At 37.2% G+C, this 24122-nt stretch overlaps 2 protein-coding genes across 12 annotated transcripts in view; one reads left to right on the top strand and one right to left on the bottom strand.

Moving 5' to 3' along the window:
- The window catches only part of LOC117394241 (disco-interacting protein 2 homolog C-like), a 199282-nt gene that overhangs the window by 14211 nt on the left and 160949 nt on the right, over positions 1–24122 (top strand). The window lies entirely within an intron of this gene.
- LOC131728105 (uncharacterized) lies at positions 15958–19691 on the bottom strand. The gene is made up of 3 exons (XM_059019289.1): positions 19272–19691; positions 18399–18605; positions 15958–17880 (listed from the first exon to the last, which is right to left on the bottom strand). The coding sequence occupies exons 1-3, from the start codon at positions 19689–19691 to the stop codon at positions 15958–15960; spliced, it is 2550 nt and encodes an 849-aa protein (XP_058875272.1).

Raw genomic sequence — 24122 nt, 5'->3', positions numbered from 1 at the left:
GGTGTTGGCTTCACTTTTTAAATGAAAACAGTTGTTGCAGGGGACCACCCTGCTATTTAGCAGTAGCACAGTCACGAAAGGGACTAATACCCCTTCTCCACTGGCACGTCCGAACCATGAGGGCTCGGTACAGTACAGGTGCTTCTCCACTGGCACATCCGACTGGTGAGGGCTCGGTACGGTACGGGTACAGGTGCTTCTCCACTGGCACATCCGACCCTTGAGGGCTCGGTACGGTACGGGTACGGGTGCTTCTCCACTGGCACATCCGGCCCTTGAGGGCTCGGTACGGTACGGGTACAGGTGCTTCTCCACTGGCACATCCGACTGGTGAGGGCTCGGTACGGTACGGGTACAGGTGCTTCTCCACTGGCACATCCGACCCTTGAGGGCTCGGTACGGTACGGGTACGGGTGCTTCTCCACTGGCACATCCGACCCTTGAGGGCTCGGTACGGTACGGGTACAGGTGCTTCTCCACTGGCACATCCGACCCGTGAGGGCTCGGTACGGTACGGGTACGGGTGCTTCTCCACTGGCACATCCGACCCGTGAGGGCTCGGTACGGTACGGGTACAGGTGCTTCTTCACTGGCACATCCGACCCTTGAGGGCTCGGTATGGTACGGGTACGGGTGCTTCTCCACTGGCACATCCGACCCGTGAGGGCTCGGTACGGTACAGGTGCTTCTCCACTGGCACATCCGACCCGTGAGGGCTCGGTACGGTACGAGTGCTTCTCCACTGGCACATCCGACCCGTGAGGGCTCGGTACGGTACGAGTGCTTCTCCACTGGCACATCTGACCCGCGAGGGCTCGGTACAGTACGGGTGCTTCTCCACTGGCACATCCGACCCGCGAGGGCTCGGTACGGTACGGGTGCTTCTCCACTGGCACAGCCGACCCGCGAGGGCTCGGTATGGTACGGGTGCTTCTCCACTGGCACATCTGACCCGTGAGGGCTCGGTATGGTACGGGTGCTTCTCCACTGGCACATCCGAACCATGAAACTCCAGCCTCACAAGACATCTAAATCTGGCTGCAAGCCGAGCCAGAGGTGGGGTTAAGGATTTTTGTCATTACGTTGCATCAGTCAGTACAGAAAGAAAGTACAGAAAGAAAAATCAACAAACATGGCGGGCAGTGAGTGGTACGAGAGAAAAGTATATCCTTGGGACACTGAGGAAGTGCAGGCTCTAGTTTCTCTGTGGACAGATAGAGGTGTCCACAGAGAAATTCTGATGATTTGAAGCAAATGGACATAAACCACAGGTACGGTACACTTAACTCACACACTCAAAATCACAATTCTACCAGATTTGTTATCCTTGACCTTTATTGTATTCATATAAAGAAAAAAGAAAAGAAAAAAGAAAACAATTCTAAACTTATTTTACAAAAATATAGTCAAACAAAATACCGTACAGCTGTACCATACATAAAACTACGGCTCTCGTTGCACTCGTGCAGCTTTTTTTTAAGCACCCAAACAAAAAACAACTAGAAAAAAAACAACAGCTATACTTAAACGAGATATCTTTGGCAAATCATATTTTTAAAACATTTTTTTCCTCCTTCAACAGAACAAATTGAACTTTAGTAAGTCGATGTAATCAGTACAATGTGTGGATTATAAAGACATTCCTAAATATATTTACAAAATATAGCGATACAAGATACAGCTGTACCGTTGGTCTATTATTTTTGAACACCATTTGTTTGCGCATCTTTTGGCAAACCTGAGTTCATTAATAAAAATACTTAATATCAACTGTCTTTCGTTGCGTGTGATGTCAGTAGCATGGTGCGACTATGCAGTGGAAAACCCAGGCTCCACTTAACCGCACCGTGAGTGCTCGGTACGGCCCCGGCGCGGCTCGGTTGCACAGTGGAAAAGAGGCGTAAGTCTGGGAAACCATTTCAGAAATGTTTGATGGGCCCGACCTGCTGCCAGGTTCACCTAGACACCATGCCTTGTTTTCCTCTTGTTTTCTGAGAGTCCTTTGAAAGCAGTGATGGTAAAGCATGAAAGCACAATCCCCTTGGGTCTTTTTAAACTCTCCGAGTGTGATCACGGTGTGCTTAAAAGCAAAGTAAGAACACATCATAGGCTCGTAAACAATGGATTCTTTAAATCTGTCATTTGAGTCAATATCAACCACTGTGTGGAGCCCCTAGAGTTTTGGTGAAGCACAATGAAAGTGTATTTTTCAACTGCTGTTTATGTGATTTGGCCAATCATTGTGTGATAACATTGATTCATTACTGGGTGTGTGCCAAGCTTTACGATTAAAGTAATCATCCGCGCATCCTTTCTCGGCCCATTGTATACCGGCTGTAATTTATTTAAATTGATGTTTAACTTGTTGTGACCTAGCTGACAAAACATACAGTTGTGTTTTTTTTTTTTAAGTAAGAAGCCTGCACAAAAATAAACCTGTCTAATTAAATAAAATTAAATTATAAACACACCTTCTGTTAATGTTTAAAATAATGATCCAAAATCTAATTTTATACTCTGCACGTCTATATTTAGTGTAACAAATAGCAGCTGAAGCCGTTTCAGACTTTACTATGTCCTCAGTTAGCTACTCCTAGGCCTATGGCTTGTGTACTGATCTTCAGAAATGAATAAATAAGTAGAAACCAGAAAATAAAAAATAAAATCTTTACTGTATTGTGTGAAACAGAAATCTCTGTATTTAGATGTATTTTCAGGGTTATGTGAATGTGAGCTGCTGTGTCTACTGTACATTAATGGATGAACTGGGTCTTTCTTGCTTAGTTGTTGTATTCATATTATTTAATCAAAGCAAACAGTTGAAATCAATCAAATCGGAATGAGCAGCTCTTGTATAAAGAGCCTCAGGATCCCAGATACCCACCCTGATCATTATCTGCTTGCAGTCTTAATGTAGTCATTGGCGTGATCAATAGATTTGAATCTCTCTCTGTTTACACACTTTCTATATATAGCCTTTAGCAGCTGCAAGCAATAGGAAGTTAAGTAAGGTGTACAATGTGTGATGAGAAATCGTCTTTGATAGGCTTATGACAAAATAGAAAATAAGGGCCTGCTTGTTTTTATGGCCAATTTGGCCGCAGCAGTTTAATGAAATGCAGGGCGGAGATTAGCTTTCAGTCAAGTTCTGCTTATTAATGAGAAATGCAGCCAGTGTTCCTGACAGCAATGTGGAGATCAACAGGGCAAGACTACCCAATGCACAGATGGAGGCTGGGGTATAAACCTGGGACCTTGCACCAGACAGCCCAGCATCTGAAGAACGATAAAAAAAAACAAAAAAAAAAACAACCTCCAGATTCATTTGGATGAGCTGAAGTATTGCCTTGTGTGCTTCCTTCATTTTCACCATAGGGGTCAGTGTTATGCGAAAGCTTACAGCATCTCTTTATCATCATACCCTCATCCCTGCTTCCCACATCAGGTGACAGGTTGGGGTGTCCATGTCCGTTTCTGACACCAATTAAGCAGACACCTGTCTTAAGCAGCCACAAATATTGGGTGTCTTTGGCGACAGCTTAATCTAGATTTCTGTCTTCTAACTGCACTTATTTCTCCACAGGAGTGATGTCCTGGCATATAAGCCTAGACTCAAAATGGTACATACTGTCGGTCTTCACAAAGTACTAGTTTGATTAAGACTAATGTTTAAACAATCTTTTTAATGTTTGAGTTTCGTCTTGAAACCCTGAAATGGCTCAGGGCTGCCCTGATGTTTCCATGTAGCAGCCGGCTAATGATTGGTTACAGTAAATTCTGCATGTCTGCAGGGAGAGTCTGCTTATACCCTAAGTGCTCACAAGGACAGAACCACGCAAAAGTACAGCTGACCTACATTAACCCTTTGACTATAAAAACGTGGCAGTTAAATCTGTATATTCCTTTTAAATCTGTTTTCTGAGGGGTTACTTTAAATGTCACCAGAAAAAAAAATGTCTGCCATATTAATTTCAAGTTTTAATGTAAATATTTAGGAAAAGCTGCATATTAATTGTGGAGTGTTGCATTGCTCTGAATTACAGTACAAAGAAGCCTTTTTTGTGGTCTTGAGAATTGATAATGGTAAATAAGGGATGTTGACATTACCTTCAGTTCAGTATAGTTACATTAATCAACTAATTTTGACAGTTGATGTTTATTCTGTGAAACCTGTTTTCTGCATGTGTTGTTTTTTTTTATTATCAAAGTATATATAAAAAAGAATCACCCCTCGTATCATGGATTTATTAAACTTTCAATGTTACTGTACTAAAAGTTGAAGTCCTTAGAGAAATGTTTAAGTGAATTATTTTTTTTTTTGTACTCTCTCATTGAGAATTTGTTGTGGTACATCATTCACAGAATATGGCACGTCTCTATTTTGGTCAAAGGATTTTACAAGAAACATATATATATATATATATATATATATATATATATACAGTATATAGTGTGTGTGTGTGTGTGTGTGTATGTGTGTGTATATATATATATATATAAATAAATATAAATATAAATATAAATATAAATAATCTTTCTTATTTGTAGCCATTCCTGGGTCGAAACACGCTAGATTGTGAGCGAGTGCCCGGTTAAATTTATTTGGCAGTTTCTCGAGATGGCTTTTGAGCTACTACAAAGCCAGCACGCATTGAGACCTCCTGAATGTCTTTATCTGTCGTGACAGTGCAGGTAGCTTGTAATAATAAATAAATAATAATAGGAATTACTGCCGACTCCAATCACACCTGTGCCTCCAGTCACAGTGCAGCACTGGCTGCAAGTCACACCTGTGCCTCCAGTCACAGTGCAGCACTGGCTGCAAGTCACAGCTGTGCCTCCAGTCACAGTGCAGCACTGGCTGCAAGTCACAGCTGTGCCTCCAGTCACAGTGCAGCACTGGCTGCAAGTCACAGCTGTGCCTCCAGTCACAGTGCAGCACTGGCTGCAAGTCACAGCTGTGCCTCCAGTCACAGTGCAGCACTGGCTGCAAGTCACACCTGTGCCTCCAGTCACAGTGCAGCACTGGCTGCAAGTCACAGCTGTGCCTCCAGTCACAGTGCAGCACTGGCTGCAAGTCACAGCTGTGCCTCCAGTCACAGTGCAGCACTGGCTGCAAGTCACACCTGTGCCTCCAGTCACAGTGCAGCACTGGCTGCAAGTCACACCTGCCCCTCCAACCCAGAAGAACACGTACTATACGCTGCATGTCTATTGATAGTGTTGCCCGTTAGTATTTCTAAGGGCTCCCACAAGGATTGAGTGCTTAAGGAGAGTCATTAAACTGGTAAGTGGGATATGAAGCTCAAACTGAATGGAAACAGTGGGTGTGGAGAGAAAAGAAAATGGACCACCAGGGATCTGATCAAAATGTTTTATTCATCTTATGAGTGAAACCTGAAAATCCTTGTTATTTTGAGTTTCCGGGTTTCTTGCAGTACTTGTAAGCAACAACATCGTTTAGCATCAAATCGATTTTAGATGAAAGCTAAACATAGATTACTGTCTTTTTATTTGCATGTATATATTGTTTTGAGCTACAGTACTGATATGCAAACTTTTAGACGGTACTGGGGAAGCATTGCTTTAACATCAGTTTACAACCAGGAGAAAGCGTTTCATATTCTGACTGTACAATTAGAACAGGCCGCAAGTATAAGGTACCATACTGACCAGGTACCATAAATACTGTGATACACTGACACACCCTAGCAGTGTCAGTGCTGTGCTATTTAAGATGCTTGTTTTCAAGACTTAACATGTGATGAAATGGACTTGGACTCATGGCTTTCTTTGTTAATGTCTTTTTTTTCATTATAAAGACATTTGAATTATGCTAAACAGCATAGCATGAATGATCTTCGTTCAGGGTTTGACATATCATTTTACAAAGGAGTAGTGTTGAAAAAATCTGATATTTGTTTTGTCTGCACCCCCCCCGATGAATAACCTCAGCGCTTTGCTTTGCATGGCTTTCCTGCCTTCAGTTAGAATCTCTTGAAGACCAGTTGCAGTGTTGTTCAGAAAAACCAGAGTGACCTTTACCATGGCAGCGAACGGCATGTAAAAATAAATAAATAAAAGTGAGCGGGAGGGAGGGTGAAGAGACTTTTTGTAACTCATTTTACTGATCTTGCTTTGCACACAGTACTTGTTTTGATTTGCAATTGCAAGTAAAGTATTATTTCTACTAGAGTATGTGGACCATCATATCCCCTAACCAGAAGCTGTTCGTTTGCAATGCAGCAGAGGCACTACTTTGACTGGAGGGTTCTCCTGTACTAACAGGGCTTAAATCTGGGAGCTGTGGGTCGCCAAAATTGGTCAAATATTAATTTGCATTCGCCATTGACGACTGTGGGAGTGGGCAGGTCAGATACAAAGTAAGTTAGTTTAATATTATTAGTTTAGTTTAATTTAATTTTTTTTCCCCCTGCATAATATTATTAAGCACTATATATATATATATTTTTTTTTTTCTCAAAATGTTTACCTCAATATTCCACGTGTTTTTTATTTGAATACCATGCGAGGTTAGACCTAAGGGTGTTCAATTCCAAAGTTTTTGGAGTAGATTCCAGAATCTTTTCTTAATTTGAGAATTGATAGGAATCGATTACCAAAGCCATTCCTGTTGATTCCGATTCCAATAAATAAAAAGATAAAGAAACTCCCACATACTGCTGTGTAAACAAGCATATTTATTGCATCACAAAACTATTTACAATTTGGTCTGCTTTTTTAATTTAAAACAAATAAATGAAACAAAACAAAATTGGAAAAAAACCCAACAGAAATAAAACAACCAAAAAAGCTGTCACTTTGGCAGGTTATGGTGTAAAAACATTGAAAAATAAATAAATCCAAGTCCTTTCTAATACTGTATACACAGACTTTACCTGACAGCTGAGAGCCAGCAGATGTTCTAAAGGAAATATCACTGTGACATCACTTCCTCTAAGCAGCAAACTAATCCCAGGTACCTCCAACCATAGAAATGTAAACTTCAATTAAACCAAAAGCGATGGGGAGTAATAGAGCACTCCACTCAAGTGTTCGTTGAGAATTGTTATGCATGCATTTCATGCAGGAGTTACTGCTGTGACTGTGAAAGTGCTTTTCATATATTTTATAAAGGCTTTGCTGTGTTTGTTTGCACAGATGTACCTTTTACAACAGCATGCACAGGCATTTTAAAAGATTGCTGTCCACTGTGTTGTCATATGACTTGCATGGCCTCAAAGTACCAGTACAATCTGCTTCATTACAGTATGCCAGCCTGAATTAAACTCTTAAAGGAAAAAATCCAACCCAAAATCCAAACTTCACCCATCAGTAAATGCAAGCTGAGAACATGCTTTCTTCAGTAACAGTGATTCGGCACAAAAATAAAAGTGAGCTCTTTATCTTTAACTGCTTGAATGACATTGACCTTAATTGGTGCTTTTTTCCTGATGTGTCTCCCTGTACACAGATAAAAAAAAAAATGGCAGCTAGTTTTTCCGCGTTAAAATTGTTTGTTAACTAGACAGTTTTCATAAGCTTATACAAATCATGCTAGGCCATACCTAAAATCCATGTAATCACTATATAATTATGTGACAGGGCACTGGAAGTTAACAGCATTCTGATTGCTCTATTGCTGACAGTATAAAGACCTCTTGAAAATGTACACAATAACAATGATGTTGCTAGTTGGATTACTTATTTACAACCCGTGAAAGTGCTGTGTTCATAACACTGGAAGGGCATGCTGCGTATCAGAAAACACATCTCAGATTGGATGCTCTGATAAGGATTAACTGGAATTGCACAATGACCCCAATTGCTGATGTCGCGGTCTATGGAAAGGAAGCAGGACCAATGTCTTAAAGATGAGGAAGTAATACAGTAACCCTCAGAAAATGATTGTGCTTTCCTGCTGCAGTGCAGTTGTTAATGCAGAGCCCAGGTTAAGTAATAGGAAAGAGAGACACCTGGTTTCCTGACTCAGGAAGTCTTTGCGGTTTCATGATTAGTGCAGTAAAATTTGTATGTGGTAGGTTTAAAAAAAAATAAGGGGTGGGGGGCAGTCACATATTCCTCCAGAATATTTAAACACCTTGCAGATCGTTGCATATTGACAAGCCCTGTATAGCTGATAATGTGTTTCATCAGATTAAACCAAGGAAAGGTAGTGTAGATGCTCAAAGTTATTGTTATTGTAGTTATAGATCTTAAAAACAAGCCTTTAGCTTGTCATCCCTAAATCAACTGTCCTTTTCATGTCCAGATAGCAACAGTTTTCCAGTGCCATTTGTCTCCTTGTATTATATTTCTTTAAAGGAATGCAGTCATGTGACCGTTCTTCCGTTGGCTAAGGATTGTATAATTACAACCATGAACAGTATAGCCTGTGTACTGTGCTTACTTGACCATGGCATATATTATTCATGATGGCATTTTATCATGCCACATTTCATTCCATTAGCATTAATGGAAAGGTGACCTTTTGAAGATGATCTTTCTCCATTTTATTTATTTATTTTTTATTTCCATTTAAGATTCACAAAGTAGTGAAGTAGTTGGCCTTGACCTATTTACAAAATTTACATTCCATTTACTCTAGTGTTTGGAAGCCTGGGTAAACAAAAAAGTAAATACAAATAAAAACATGTTGGGATAGAAAAATGTATTTGGACAACAGAATAAAGAAACACAAGAGCTACGTCGACATAGGGTAAAAGGGCTTAACCCATTGAGTGCCATTGCCCTCATTTGAGGACAGGCTACTTTGACATTTGTCTGAGCTTTTTAAACTGCCATCTACCTGTTATTTTAATTTGACTTTGCTGAGCAAGTTATTTGAAATGCTAGCCAAGGGAATGCTACAATGGGGTTGTTAGCTATTTTAAAAAAAAACAAAAAAAACATAATGGATCTTGTATTTGTATTTGAGGAATAACCTTATGTTCCTCAAATGCAAATGTTTAATAAATATAGAAACTGCATATATAAGGGTAACTGGCATATATAAGAGCTCTGCTAGAAGCTACACAGCTCATTTAATTATTGAGTTATGCTGGCCTGAAGCACATGCAAAGCATCTTGGGTGCATTGGTGTAGATGACAATGCAGCCTATTCACAGTCGATTTAATGGGAGTATTCGTCAAAAGACAAAAGATGGAAAATCCATATTCTTCAGATTATGAGCGTTTTCAATTTATTTCCAGTGCCTTGCAGGGCCTCCATTTTGAAATAAAAACAAATGTTGGACTACAGTATAATGTTGATATACAGTTACAGTATGTGTTTGCTTTAAAAAGAAAAGGCTGTTCTAATTGTATTGCTGCAGCATCTTATATTTACATTATCATTTCATCTCAAATACAAGAAGTATAATTTCTTAAAAACAAAAGAAAAAAATAAGAAAATACTTGACCTCATTTTTTTTTTTGATAATTGGGCAGTACTATGTTAGTATGTTATGTACATAAATACCATTTCAGTAGTACTGTTTTATATTGTTTGGTTGTGTATTTGTGAGCTTGCTTGAGTGCATTTCCTTTCTCAGTGTATCTCAGCAGAATAAAGCGAAGGAGCTAGTTTTTTTTATAAGCATCCAATAAACTTCCTTTAAGAATAGGGTAAGCCCTGCTGATATTATTAGAAGTACCTAGCATGGTTAACATAGGGAGTCAGTCAGGAAATGGAAAATCCTGCTCTATGTACTGTAATGTTCAGATAAAAGAATATATTTATGATTTTAAATTAGATGAGCAGCACTGCCTCCCCCTTAAGCAATATCACCTACATGTTGCCTTTCTTGTGCAGCAGAAGTCAGGAGTAATTTGGGTAATGCTGTTGTCTTCATGTTGCTTTGTGACATGTGTCACCAGGACTGTCAAATATGGCATGCTCTCTGTGGTTAGGAGTGCATTCATTATTTATGGTGGCCCCTTTTTTATACGTGTTGCAGATATATACATTACCCCCCCCCCCCCCCCCCCCCCCCAAGTCTTTATCGCTTTTAGTTATTGAGGTATATACCAGCATGGTTAGCACCCTCCCTCAATATCTTCCAAGCAGTTACACTGGAGAGCTAATCTTATGAAGAATCTTTAGATTTTTTTAAAAACAATTCTGCAATGTATTCCCTTATCCTCAATACAATACTTATGTGGCTAAATTGCCGATAGACGGACCAGCCTTATTTCCATTGGGAAGATGCAGTGTATTTGCAGCTCTGGAAAACAGAGTCACAAAGGGTTACACTATAACATTGAGATTGAAGAAAAGGGATTATGCACAAAAATGTATGTAGCACAGTCAGTCAATTTTCTCTTGTTACATTGTAATCAGAGAGAGAGAGAGAGGGGGGGGGGGGGGGGGGCTGGTTTGTGATAAAATAATCTATCTGTAAAATGTCAATTTTCCCTTGGCTCGGATGCAATATTGTCAGCGTCCTGTGGCTGAATAGTGTAAAATCAAGGTGAACAGCTTTGTGTGACTGCAGAACAAAAAGAGATGAAGGTCCCACAGTTTTTCAAAGCTTGATAATGTACATGAACATGAATGACCATTCTCTCAAAATGTTTAGGGGTTGGATCAATTAGTTTCCAGCCTAATGGTCTTCTAATACATGGCTGGACAGTTAAACATTTAAAGCAATTTTTGGGAGTGCCTCGAGACCAGAGTCATTGATTTAGTGTTAATTTATTTTTTCAACCAGAGATACATTTCAAATGATATGAGCTGCAGTTCTGTTCATTACAGCAAGCCTGAAGCATGGGCATATCAGAGCATGTAGCCACGGGGTGATGCACAGTCCATAGAGGAACTGTGACAGAGCCTCATCAGTTGCACACAGTTCAGCCTTTGTTTTAGCATGGTGGTAAAAGCTTGCGCAAAGCCTTGGAGTCACCCAGTTTAGCCTGACTTTCGCCAGGTCTGCCAATCTGGAGAACATCGATTCACTGGGCTGACAGCCTTGATTAGCTGAACTGAACAGTATAATCAAGAAATGGGAGGCAGTGAGAGGCAGACAAAAAGAAAACTGCCTTTATCGATTACCACAGTATAATAAGTCATCTGTGTGTTGTAGAAGAATGTTGTATTATGAAGAACAAATTAAAAAAAACAAAATGAAAGCCCTGACCATTTATTATTAATGAAATAATGTCAGTACTGGGGACTGGTTTAGCCCAGGGGGATTGTCCAAAGCACAGTGACGTCAATACATTAGGTACTTGCAACACCTTTATACCCAAGAATAAGACTACACCTGGACAAACTGACACTGCCTGCTCTCATGAGAAAAACAGGGACTGCGCTGAGCATTGCTGGACTTAAAAATGCACTCTATTTTTTTATCATTTATAGCAACGTTTTCTGTTTGAATACTCTGTATGTAGACATTACGATAACAGTGAACCTGGTTCCCATGGTAACATGCCTGTATTAGAGCAAATGCCACAGAGAATGCCCAGTAAAAGATCCGTGGTGCCCAGCTGTCACTGGGATTGTTTTGTGTTGGCAAAAAAAAAACCCTTGACAGAAGCTAGCATTTTACATTTCCCACTATGAGGTCCTATTTAGCAGTGGTGGTCCGTTTCCAAACCAGTGAATCATAAAACACTCTTTGCAGATCTGAACCTTAAGTAATCCTCTCTTTATCAATTAACCATAGGAGCTCAAGTTCCTAAGCATGCTGATCACTGTCAGGACCATTTCCTCAAACAAATTCTTCTCTTATGAGCTTCATTGTGTGGGACAATGTCTGCACTCTCTGTGTAAGGGCCTTTGAAACGCATGTTAAACGCACCATGCTGATGGCTTTAACAGTGATTTATGAACATTTCTCCAGGAAGCCCATGACTATCTGTGAAAATGGATTAGCTGCTACAAAAAAATGTGTGTGTGTGATTATTTATATATATATATATATATATATATATATATATATATATATATATATATATATATATAATCACACACACACACACATTTTTTGAAGGCTGTATTTGCATCCTGAGCCATTCGAGAAAAAAGGCATAATACCACAGTAGTGACGTCAAAAAGTGATAATTCCTCTACAGGAAAATATTGGAAACGGGTTTGTTTTGTGTGCTTTTTGCTGCCTGCCTGTCTTCTGTATGTGCCCTCTGTGCGTTACCATCGTTGGTAGCGTCACATGACTCGTTTTGTTTACTTTGTTTTGTCTTTCATCTCCAACTCCCATGTTCTCTGTCTTGCAATGCGACAAGTCCCTTGTCGCAAAACCGTTTAAATGTTGATCAATGTGAAGGAATCTTCATATTGATGTTCAATTCAAATTTGCTGTTTTGTCATTATTCTAATACAGAAAAATGCTAAACCCTATTATAGTGAACACCCTGATATAACGAACATTTCTCCAGGTCCCAGGGGGGTTCGTTATAGTGAAGTTAGCACATACATACTGTAAGGCAGCGGGATGTGTGAGACAGCAGTGAGGGAGTTAAAACCTCCCGGAAGAGTAAAACACGCTTTTTTGTTTATTGTTTAATTTAGTTTTGTTAATTGTTTTATTGTGTATTATCCCCTGCACCCAGGGGTGATTAAAAATTAGAACCGGGTGCAGGGTATTTAAGACGTGCAGCCAGTCTGCACAGGGCTGCTGTGTGGAAAGCCCACTTGGAAGTGTGTGCAAGCGTACGAGAGAGAAAAGTATTGCTGGTAAACCTGTTGGTGGTGTGAAACCTGTGTTTATTTTGTTTTCTTGTTTGTCAGGTAAACGGCTTAGCCGTCCTGCGAGTCAGCCAGGGACCTGCCGTTTAGTTAGTGCTCGAAGAGGAGCTCGGTGTTTATTTTGTGTTTGTTTTGTTTTGTGTTTTATTAAAAAATTAGCGCAACCGTGCTTGAAATTCCATTTCTGTGTTCTGGGTCGTGTTTTTAAAGGGGCAACGAACCCGAGTGGGTTTGATCATTTCACAATACATACAAACAAACAAACAAACAAACAATTGGGAGTTATTGTTAATCAGTTTTCATGCAAGTTGTTTTTTCCTTAACTGCTACAGAACATCCCTGTATTCAAAAGGGGATTTCAAAGGTTGTTGAATTCTAGATTCTGATAATACCATCACTTGTAAATGTGTTTGTATTTTTATATAGAAGTATTGATCTGTTTTTACACACAGAGAACACAGTACTGGTCTGAAGTGTTCACTTGCAGATCGCTGCACTTCGAAATCTCCACTGCTTGTCAATCCAGTGCCCTGTGACACCCAAGAAATTAGCAACAGGAGTCCAAAAATCACCATGTCAAGCTCACAAACTGCTTTTTCAAGTTTGTTTTCAATTCTCATTCTCTCTTCACAGAACAGCTGTTTAATATGCAGTGTTACTGTATTTCTCATGGGAAGTCTGTATTCATTTGAACCAAAAGCGATTTGAAGTTCTTTATCTAACCCATCATCTTCAACTATGTTGATTGGTCGACTACTGGATGCAATCCACATTGCAAGAGAATTTGTTAAGGATTTTTGTTTTGACGTACTCACTGTTTTCTCAGTGAAGCACACGATAGGGACACTTGTTGGAAACAGAACAAGTTCAAGGCAGCTTTTCCACAGTGGCTTTTCATTTGCCTGGTTTGTTTTAAAAAGAAATTCAGACCAATTCTGGGAAGTCTTCTACCAGTCAGCGTAATATGTGACTTGCCTTGCTGCCAAAGCCACGTCTGCTCACACATTCCAGCCATGACAATTGCTGCATAGGCATTTGTGCTCTCGCTCTGTGTGTGAAGGTCACACATTTTGTGCATTGAATGGTCAGAATTTAAATTTAAATATGCATGCCACTTTTGTCATTTGGAATAGTGCTTTTAAATTCTTCTTCACCCCCAGCCTCCCCTGAGTCAGACCAGGAGCTCACAGACTAACCACACCACTACAGTATTGGAACAATGTAGTCTGCAACCCAGCCATTTTATTGCATTGTGTTTTCAGCAGTTTACAGTGACTGTACTAGTTTTAAATATGTTCAAATACTTCTTTCTTTTTCTTTGTCTTTGTGTGTGTGTGTGTGTGTGTGTGTGTGTGTGTGTGTGTGTGATATATAAATGTATGTATATATGCTTTTATTTATTTATTTATTTATTTATTTACTTATTTACTGTGCTTGTAAAAGTTCCTTTGCCCTATTATGTTCATTTGAAATGGACTGATTATCCCTTTTATAACGTGAGCTGTCTTGGCATGGCTGTACACTCGCTGGTGCAGAAACAGAGGATGGCTTTTCGGACTAGATATAATCATCATGCCCAAAGTTAGAGGCAGATCTTACTTGTTTTTTATTTTTTTGTACCACCCTAATGGGTATGTTACAGCAAGCATATTACACAAGGCTGGACAACTTTAAGAACACGTGTCATAACAATGTCAATAGGGTGTGTGAAAGTCCTCTATGTGTTGTCAGGTCAACACTCATTCAAAGTGCCTACAGGGTGTTTTGAAGAAATATTTCACCATGGTTACAACCTGTATGCTGGGTTGGAAATTGCAGTAAATTCTGGTCTGTGAAATAACCAGCAAAGCATAACTTTTCCATGAGACACATCAGTGATTTTTTGCAGCCTAGGACATGGAAGCCGCTCACTGCACTACCAAAAGTGATTTCTTGAGATTCTTGTAAGAAGAAGAATTCTCTTGTAACAAGAAAAAATGCTGAGTTATACCAGCTGCACAATAAAAAAAATCTTAATTTCTCTTGGTGTAAGAATTCTACTAAAAGTGATTTCTTGAGATTCTTATAAGAAGAAGAATTCTCTTGTAACAAGAAAAAATGCTGAGTTATACCAACTGCACAATAAAAAAAATCTTGATTTCTCTTGGTGTAAGAATTCTACCAAAAGTGATTTCTTGAGATTCTTGTAAGAAGAAGAATTCTCTTGTAACAAGAAAAAAATACCTATTTTTGCCAGTTAACACATTTTTTTCTTGTTGTAAGAAACTGAACTTAATTACAGCAGTCATTTCTTACAACAAGAAACATTTAACTTAACATTAAATAAAGCTGGAAAACAGTACCTTCATTTCCAGGTTATACATCAAACTGAATAATTTTATGTGCAAATGTCGAGGCGTTAAAAATTAAAGGAATGCATTTTAGTTAAGTTAGTGAGTTAGTTAAGTGAAACAGAAAAAAACAGATAAACACTGGTTCAAAAACCATTTATTTTTAACTTTTAAAACACAACAAATAGCCATGTGCACAGAGCAAAACATACAAATAAGAAGTTTAAAGGTACATAAATGTGAGAAATCCCCCTAAAGCAGACAAATGTTTAAAGCAAAACAAATCAGATCAATGTTTTAACAGAGTCTACGGCCATTGTCCTTGCCCCCTCCCTGGCACCATGGATCTGGAGAGCTCCACATGTATAAGAAAGGCACCTATCCAATGAGGCCAGGGAAAGGAATATGGAGGCTACCAACAGAGCGCCACCATTCATTTGGCCGCCGTGAGACCTGCCGAACAAATCCGTTTCTTTTGTATAGATGAGTCATCATCTAACAATAACACTGAGAGAGAAAGGGATTTCTCTATCAAGAATAGTAGAAAAAGTAGCAGAAACCTGCTCCAAAATATAGCCTCAGGACACTCCCATAACACATGTAGAAAGGTGCCCATGAAACCCTAGGGACACAGCTCACACAAAGGGGAATGGGTAAATGTTATTGTAATAGAACGCAGAGATGGCCAGATGCTACCCCCAAGCACTTCAACTGTTTGACGATCGGTACATTTAAAGGTATATCGTACTCTATCATTGGATTATATAAAGACATTTTATAGTTTTATAGTTTTTTGAAACAGAGTGTTTGCATCGTCTTGCATGGAAGAAATAAACGTATGTAAATTAAAAAATACATAAAAATGTCTGATATACTGTAGTACCAACACATGCTAATGGAACATAATGGAACACAGTTTTACTTTAACGCCCATTCAGTTATTTTGCCTATCAAATCGTAATGTATGGGAATTAGCATTTCATTTTTAACACAGCATATGTTGTACACACTGTGGTCCAATAACTGATTTGCAGAAACAACCTCAAACGCACTTGGAAGGTCAGGATTCTCTACAACATAGCATTGCCTTTCTTCATCAAATGAAACTGTGTCATACAACTGTAATGCAAAATATATATGTGAATTTGTAATCCAAATATACCTTATCTTTCCAAACAAAGGTAGAAAATTACATTCTGGTGACGTGCCACTAGTTACAATAGCCTTTTCACAACAATACTTAACCCCATTAATTTTAACCCAATTAGCAGTATAAATTGTGTCACTGTTTTCAATGTTAAATGCTGTCATTCTTTCTTCTGCCAAATTTCTTTCTTCGCCATTTACCACTTTGCAACTACCAACTTCTCTTTCATTTGAAAATAAGGGGTGCTGTTTTGAAAGACTTTCACGCAGCTCTTTCTTCTGGTTACGTTCTGCCAAAGATTTACATATATTAATATGATTTTGTTGTTTTGCAAGACGTTTAAAGTAAGAATGTTTGCCTTCAAATCGCATACACCAAACATGAACTAGAGGACCAAATTCAGATATCAGCTTTGGAATATGAAGAAGATAATGTTGTTTTGGTATAATACTTAGATGAGGGAACAGCTGTTTAAAATGTTTAAGATGCTCTTTAATTAACACACGAAGACATGCTAATGTTGTGACACACACACATGGACTGAAAGCAATATGGGTTATTTCCACAAGTTCCTTTATGAATGTATAGTGTGGATCATCAGAAATACAAAGCTCGTTTAATATAAGTAATAAATGTTTCAGTAAAGTCCACATTTCATCTGCATTTTGTTTAAGCTTGTTATCCTCACTGTCTAAGCAATTTGATTGAAGCATTTGTGGTTTGCTTTTCATGCATGCGTAACCATAATCAAAATGTTTAACTTTTAAATTAAACTCATCTAACCTAAATTTTGCAGCATTATGTATCCAAAACTTTAAACATTCTTTTACTTCATATTGTGCAACACCCTCAAGAATAACATGCATGATATCTTCAGGAAGCATTGATGTAACATTAAAATAAGGGAAATTTGTTAATTCACTTCTTCGATTGATGCCATATACTGTACGCAAAACATTTCTCAGATCATCTGTTGCTGCACGTTCTATCTCAGCTATTCTAACTTCATGCATTTCACGGCAATATGTAACAAAATCAGAATCTATAAAGTGGTTTTGCATCCTATCAAAAGTACATTCACAGTGCCTGCATTTCTGAAATGCAAAGCCAACTCCTTCCTTAAATCCACCCACTTCATGAGCAGCCAACGTATCTCCACTAAAGGAAATAGCTGCACCATGGACAACTCTACCATGCATTTCAACTCCATTTGAAAGTTCTGTCAGATTTGCTTGGATTTCTTTTAAAACTCTGTCAATGCCATATTTCTTTTTATCTTGTGATTTTATAATAGCCAATAATCGTATTGCCTCCAATTTAGATCTGTATCTTACATTAATGTTTCCTAGAGTGTAATAAAACATTCCGAGCTTGTGCTTACCAGCTTTATTTCCAATTGGATTGTCAACTTCAGCTTCATCATAATATAGCAATATTTGTAAACCTGTTTGATGTTCCACAAAAAGGGGATGAGATCTGAATATATGCCCATCACACATATTACTAAGCACAGACGGATCAGCATATAGTGGAGGGGACAAAATCATGTCGCAGATTGGCTTACTAGATAAAAGTTGTTTTAAACTGTCCAACAGTGAAATGTAAATGAATGTGTCATCCACCATGGTCATCTGCCTTTTGTGGTTTTTCTTCTTATGTCCAATTCTGTGCCCTAGAACTACTTCTTTGGGTTCCTTCAAATGCAAAATACAAAGAAACCAAATCACTATTGTATTATATGTATATGTATATATGTGTGTGTGTGTGTGTGTGTGTGTGACTGCATTTGTATGGGGTGCCATGTGTAAAAAAAAAAAAAAAAAAGTTCATATTTTAACTTTTTTCCAGATTTAACCTTAAATATTTAACTAAATGTTACATATTTGTAGAGAATTCACAATTAGTTAAATATTTATTTGTAAATGGTTACTGGTAAATAAAAATACCATACTTTTTGCCAGCTGTTACAACATTATGTAAGTAACACAAGTTTTAATTGTATTTGAAATAATAACAGACTAACATTGCATTTAAAATATACTTTATTAGTGTTAAAGAACACAAATACATTTTTTTTAAAGAATAAACTTTCAAATGTGGAAAATAAATATTTTAGATAAATAAATATTTTTGTTGTACTAAAATGCACTACCAATTGATTAAACTTTTAAAATGATGCATGCATTTTAAGAAAGATCTGTACTTTACTTACAACATAACTGAAGTGGTTTCTAGCATATCTGTCAAGCTTAAATCGTGTATTAATGCCATCAAAAACGTCTTCCTTCATTAGATCGTCACCAATGAAACTGGGATCTATGTCCTGCTCCTGAAGTTGATTGCGTACACCTTCTAAAATTCTTCTACGGTAGTTTTCCATCAGCCCTTCTGTTGCATGGACAACGGAATCCACAGTTTTCTAAATAACACAAGCGTTACATTGTATAATTACAGTTTATTTAACCAGGTACTGTATTACATTTCCACAACTTTCGCTCAGCTTCACACTCTAAATTAGATAATTTGGGGTGTATATCGAATTCGACAATAAACATAAACTCTACAATTACCTTTTGTTATATAATTCCCTCTACAATGCATAATAATAATAATAATAATAATAATAATAATAATAATAATAATAATAATATGCAGTTTTAACTAGCTCTGCTTTATAAATTGGCCAGAAAAAAAAGCATTCAAAATATAATCTTCTGATGGATATCATTCATGAGTTTTGCCAAACAAAGAATGCATAGGCCTACATTAAATAATAATAATAATAATAATAATAATAATAATAATAATAATAATAATAATACGGTTAAACTACAAACAGATCTTCCAAGTACCACAAAGCATAAGGGTGATACACTACATTAGACAGTGTATCAGTAGGTGTAACATTTACCGACATCAGATCAGTAATCGGCTAGTATGTAACTTTTTTAAAAACTTTGGCAAAGGGTTCACTGATATTACAGCTGACGCAATATATCATTGCAAGGAAATGCATTTCATTCATAAGTTTGTGTAAGTAGCTAACAGTCAAAACAAACAAAACAATAACAATGAAAAGTCTTACCTGTGTTAGTAAATTCTGTTCCTTTAACGAGAGCACATACAAAGCTGCAGACTCCTTTCTTCGTCCATTTCTTGTCGTGGGATCATCGACTACGACTGGACCACTAATAGTAGCATTGATATTAACGTACTCATCGGCCGTGGTCGTAATTTCCCTATCTCCCTCTGTACTTGTGCCTTGGCAATCAGTAGTCGGTGGTGGTCCCCCTGTTCGGTACAACTGGGCATGACATTTAGTTACATGCCTGTAAAAGCTGTCATACTTATCGTACGTTTTGGGGCATTGGTTTATATTACAGGTAATATGAAAATTTGGTTCATTTGAGTGTATATTATTTATATGACCCAATAGCACTTTCAGTGTCAAAGCAATGAAAATATGACAAATTAAACATCGCCAAGTCAGTCGATGGTTTTCCATTTTGCCTCTTGAAGAAGTGTCGTGAGGGATGCTCGGGACAGGTTCACGCGCATACTTCTAAGCGCGCCAAGCACGAGCAAGAATTCTGAAGAGGAGACGTTTAGTTTTTTTTGACAAAAGCAAAGGTAACCAACGAAGATGGTTGACCCACGATCAGCGGTTAAGAGAATGTCGACTGATACTCTTCAAAACTGGGTTACTCAAACTGCTGTCAATATTTCTCTCCCAAAAAACGAAGACGACCCTAGGGTAATTGCAGACCTTATTGGGGGTAAGTAACTTCCAACGCATGCTTGAATTAGCTTTCGAAAAATTTACTGCACACAGATAATTAACGTTAGCACATACACTTGAAGATCACCCTTAGGCATAGTTGGGTTTAGATATTATGTTATTTATGTTATTTAAGCGTTAATGAGAAGGGGTAAGGGCATCTGCAAAGAAAATAAATACTATTACTACTACTAAATAATAATAATAATAATAATAATAATAATGAGAAGCGGGGAGATCCTTACTGACAAGAAGCCTGTATGTGACAGGCATAAGCTATCTGAGGGCATTTGGACTGACACATTAACACTATAATAAACCTATTTCGTGAAAACAGTACGAGCGTTATTATTGTTGTGAGTTAACTAAATATACTTACAAATAGTGTATTTGGGTGCTGTGTCATTACACAGGGTACATATTGGAACATCCAGTTCAAACTCAGAATTCCATAACGACATGTAAGGTCTACACAGTACTCTTTACAATACTTAATACTTAAACTTATTACTTTACAACACTTACTGAAACTTAATACTTTACAACTGACATATATGTGGTAGGCATACATTTTAGGATTAATATGCATCTTAAGCTTTGTTTAGTACTGTACTCAAGTTTAAAAATAATGATTGTTTATTTTATAATGCATTGAAATCCTTTGTTTCAGCTGCTGAGATTGATGGGTCAGATTTTGTATCACTAAATGAACCTGAAATAGCAGATTTAATTCCAGTTAAAACTCCAAGATTCTTCCACCTCAGAAAATATCTGCGTACACTACTGAATTACTTGGTAAGATATATTTGTAAAAATGCTAATTTATGCAACATGATATTATGTTTTAAAATATAATAAATTAAAGGTATGTTTATTGAATATAAGTGTTTTTTTGTTTGTTTGTTTTTGTTTTTTAAGAATCCCACTCAAAATAACACACCTTTAGGATCAACATCAAAGAAACAAGAAATAACCAAAGATGGGCCCTGCTTATCATCAGCTGCGTACACCTTGACTGAAATCACAGTGGCTGAAAAAGTTAAGAAGCCACAGTGTTTTGCACAGACTGCAGTTCAACCTTATTATCCCGTTCTATGGTTACCTGCACTGGAAGAAAAGCAAAGGGAACTAATAAGAGAAAAAGACATTGTTTATGGGTGTGTGCAACAAGTTGCAAACATGTTTCACATTGCAAGAGCCATCAATCTGAAGAATACCCCATCAAACTATTATTAAAATTATTGCATAATTTATATAGAGTAGTTTGTACTGATATTGATGTGTTTTAACTCTTCATATACTGTTGTTGCATGTTAATATTATTGATTATATTTTGTTTGCAACTGTATTTGTCTTACCAGTAACACAAACAACCGCAGCACAGCTTCAGAAAAAGCTTAAAGATGAGCTGTTAAGGAAAAGTCCCCGTTATGAGGTTGTTAAGCAACTTCTTGACCTTGACTTTCCTGAATGGAAACACTTTATAAAGACTGTCAAAGGAGATGTTAGGCTCATATTGGAAAAGTATAGCTGCTTTCATCAACAAGATTGCATTTTAAAAGATACATAGTATATATATATATATATATATATATATATATATATATATATATATATATATATATATATATATAATCTACTCCTACTCTGACTGTGTATCGTGTGCTGGATTTTGCACTTGATTTTAGTTAAATTTGCTCTTATAGGACTAAAGGTATTGTATATTGTACTTGCTTTTATTGTACTATGCTTATTGTAATATATATCTTGTGACTGTAACAGTAAGGTGCCCTAGATAGGGACATAACAATATTTAGGCAATAATGCTTTTTTAAGAGTTACTTGGAAATGTATAACAGCTGGTTAACTTAATAAATGGTTAGAATATGTAATAACATCAATATGCATTCTTCCAGTTGCAGGATGAGATGAGCAGACATCTGCAAAAATCATTGGAAGGGTTAAAAGCAAAATGGGAACTTGAGGTCAACATTATCTTGAAGTACGGAGAAGAGAAAAAGCTTTTGAACATTAGCCTTGCATGGTCACTTGGTGAGTGCAGTAAGCACTTTACTATACTATACATTACTATATACATTACTATACATTCTTGGAGAAAAATTAATACCACATTTAAAACGTATTGTTATTAGTCCTATTATAGATTCAATAGTATTAAGGATATAGATAATATGTTGCGTCTCTTATTGCATAAAATAAGCCTTAAGATGATTTAACTTTGCGGTCTGCTCACACAAACTGCATGAGAAGACATATCTTATACTGTACACCCCAAATATAAAATATTAACTTAGGTTATTTCAATAAAGATATTTTTGTTCTTTACTTTAGAGAAGAAGACAAGTGAGGCTCTACAAATCCTGCCAGATCTCTTTGCTGCAGGAAAATCTGCACCAACTGGCTTAAAAAAGAGTGAGATGCTACTGCAGTTTGTGGACGTATGTACATACAGGTTCCTTATATTACACGTGGAAGAAAGTATTGTGTCATAATGCAGAATAATTGTTTATCCAATTAAACCACTTCCAAAAAGTAAACTACAAAAGTAATTTGAAAAGTTTTGAGTCTTATATAGAAGAAATCACCAGAGACCATCAGCACCTGTTAGTGCTTCACAGAATGGAAGACTGGTCCCTAAGGTTCTTAGAGCAATACTAAAATTTTAGGACCCACATCCTATACAGAGTATAGATTTAGGCTGAAATTAGTTTAAAACACGTCACTTTCCAACTTGTGTTTTGTTGTTGTTTTAATATGGTGAATTATTATTTATTTATTTAGGACCTGGAAAAAAAGGAAGAGGCCATGCAGAAAAGCAAAAAGAGGGAAGTCTGGCTGTTGGGTGTGCCATCACACAGAAAATGTTTTGTTTTAATTAAAGGGCAGCCCCTTTGTGAACTAAATTCAATGGTAGAGGCATTTTTCACTTTGCTTAGTGCCAGCTACACATTTTCAGTCTGCTACCATGAGTGTGTAGGACCAGCAATGATGTGGTTGGAGTCAGCATTCCTTGGAGATGAGAGGGTAAACACCAAGGACATGACCTCATGCAAGAAGTCAATTCAAAGTTATTTAGATTTCAAGGAAAAGCTCACAAGTCCATGTTGCAGTTTCTGGTAAGGGGGGTTATACAGTATCATTTATAATTATACTTAAGCGATACAGCCCTCTGACGCAGTCTTTAACGTTTGATAGGTGACCACGACTGGAGTTATGCGTCCTGATCCAAAGGCGAGGGCGCTAACGAAAGACAAGGCCATCTGTCAAATGTAAGAGCCCGCATAGAGAGATTTTCAGACAATGGCTAATGGACATCACAAAAACATATCTGTCCAACATAATTGCATGTTTCACTGCATGTTTTTTACTGTATGTTCAAATGTATTATTTTTATATTGGGTTTAAAAGAGTAGAAAAATATGTTAAATCAGTTTGATTATAATATATTAGCATGTAGATTGTAGTATTTTTACAAATGAGGTTTTAATTTAATTGTATGTAAGGTACAAAATATTTATGCAGGTTTTGCATATTGCATGATTTGTTTGTATTTATTAAAGCTATTAAAACAAAATGTGTATTTTAAATTAGTAAAAAATAGTTATGTTTATATTTATTAAAAACATCGAAAATGTTTATTTTGATGGATCAATAAATGGAAACTTAAATTTAATACAATACCCCATTGTTGTTATTTTTGGTTTATTTTGTTTTGCTTTTATCCATATTAATAAATATCTTACTTTGATTTTAGTCTTTTCCATTTAGTTAAGAAAGTCTTTTAAAAATAAGAATACATTCTTGAGTTAAGAGGGCATTCTTTTTCAGAAAAAAACCCTTTTTTCAAGAAATTGTTCTCTTGAGAGAAGAAAACAAATCTCTTGTTTCAAGAAATCAGGTAATGTGTTTCATTAGAACAATTACTTAACACAAGAAATAACTTCTTGTTTCAAGAAATTGTTCTCTTGAGAGAAGAAAACAATCTCTTGTTTCAAGAAATCAGGTATTTTGTTTCATTAGAACAATTACTTAACACAAGAAATAACTTCTTGTTTCAAGAAATTGTTCTCTTGAGAGAAGAAAACAATCTCTTGTTTCAAGAAATCAGGTATTTTGTTTCATTAGAACAATTACTTA

The sequence above is a fragment of the Acipenser ruthenus genome, chromosome 3 (genome assembly GCF_902713425.1).
Source record: "Acipenser ruthenus chromosome 3, fAciRut3.2 maternal haplotype, whole genome shotgun sequence".
NCBI lineage: Eukaryota > Metazoa > Chordata > Actinopteri > Acipenseriformes > Acipenseridae > Acipenser > Acipenser ruthenus.
The sequence above is the reverse complement of the archived record's forward strand: the minus strand, read 5'-3'. Positions and strand labels throughout refer to the sequence as shown.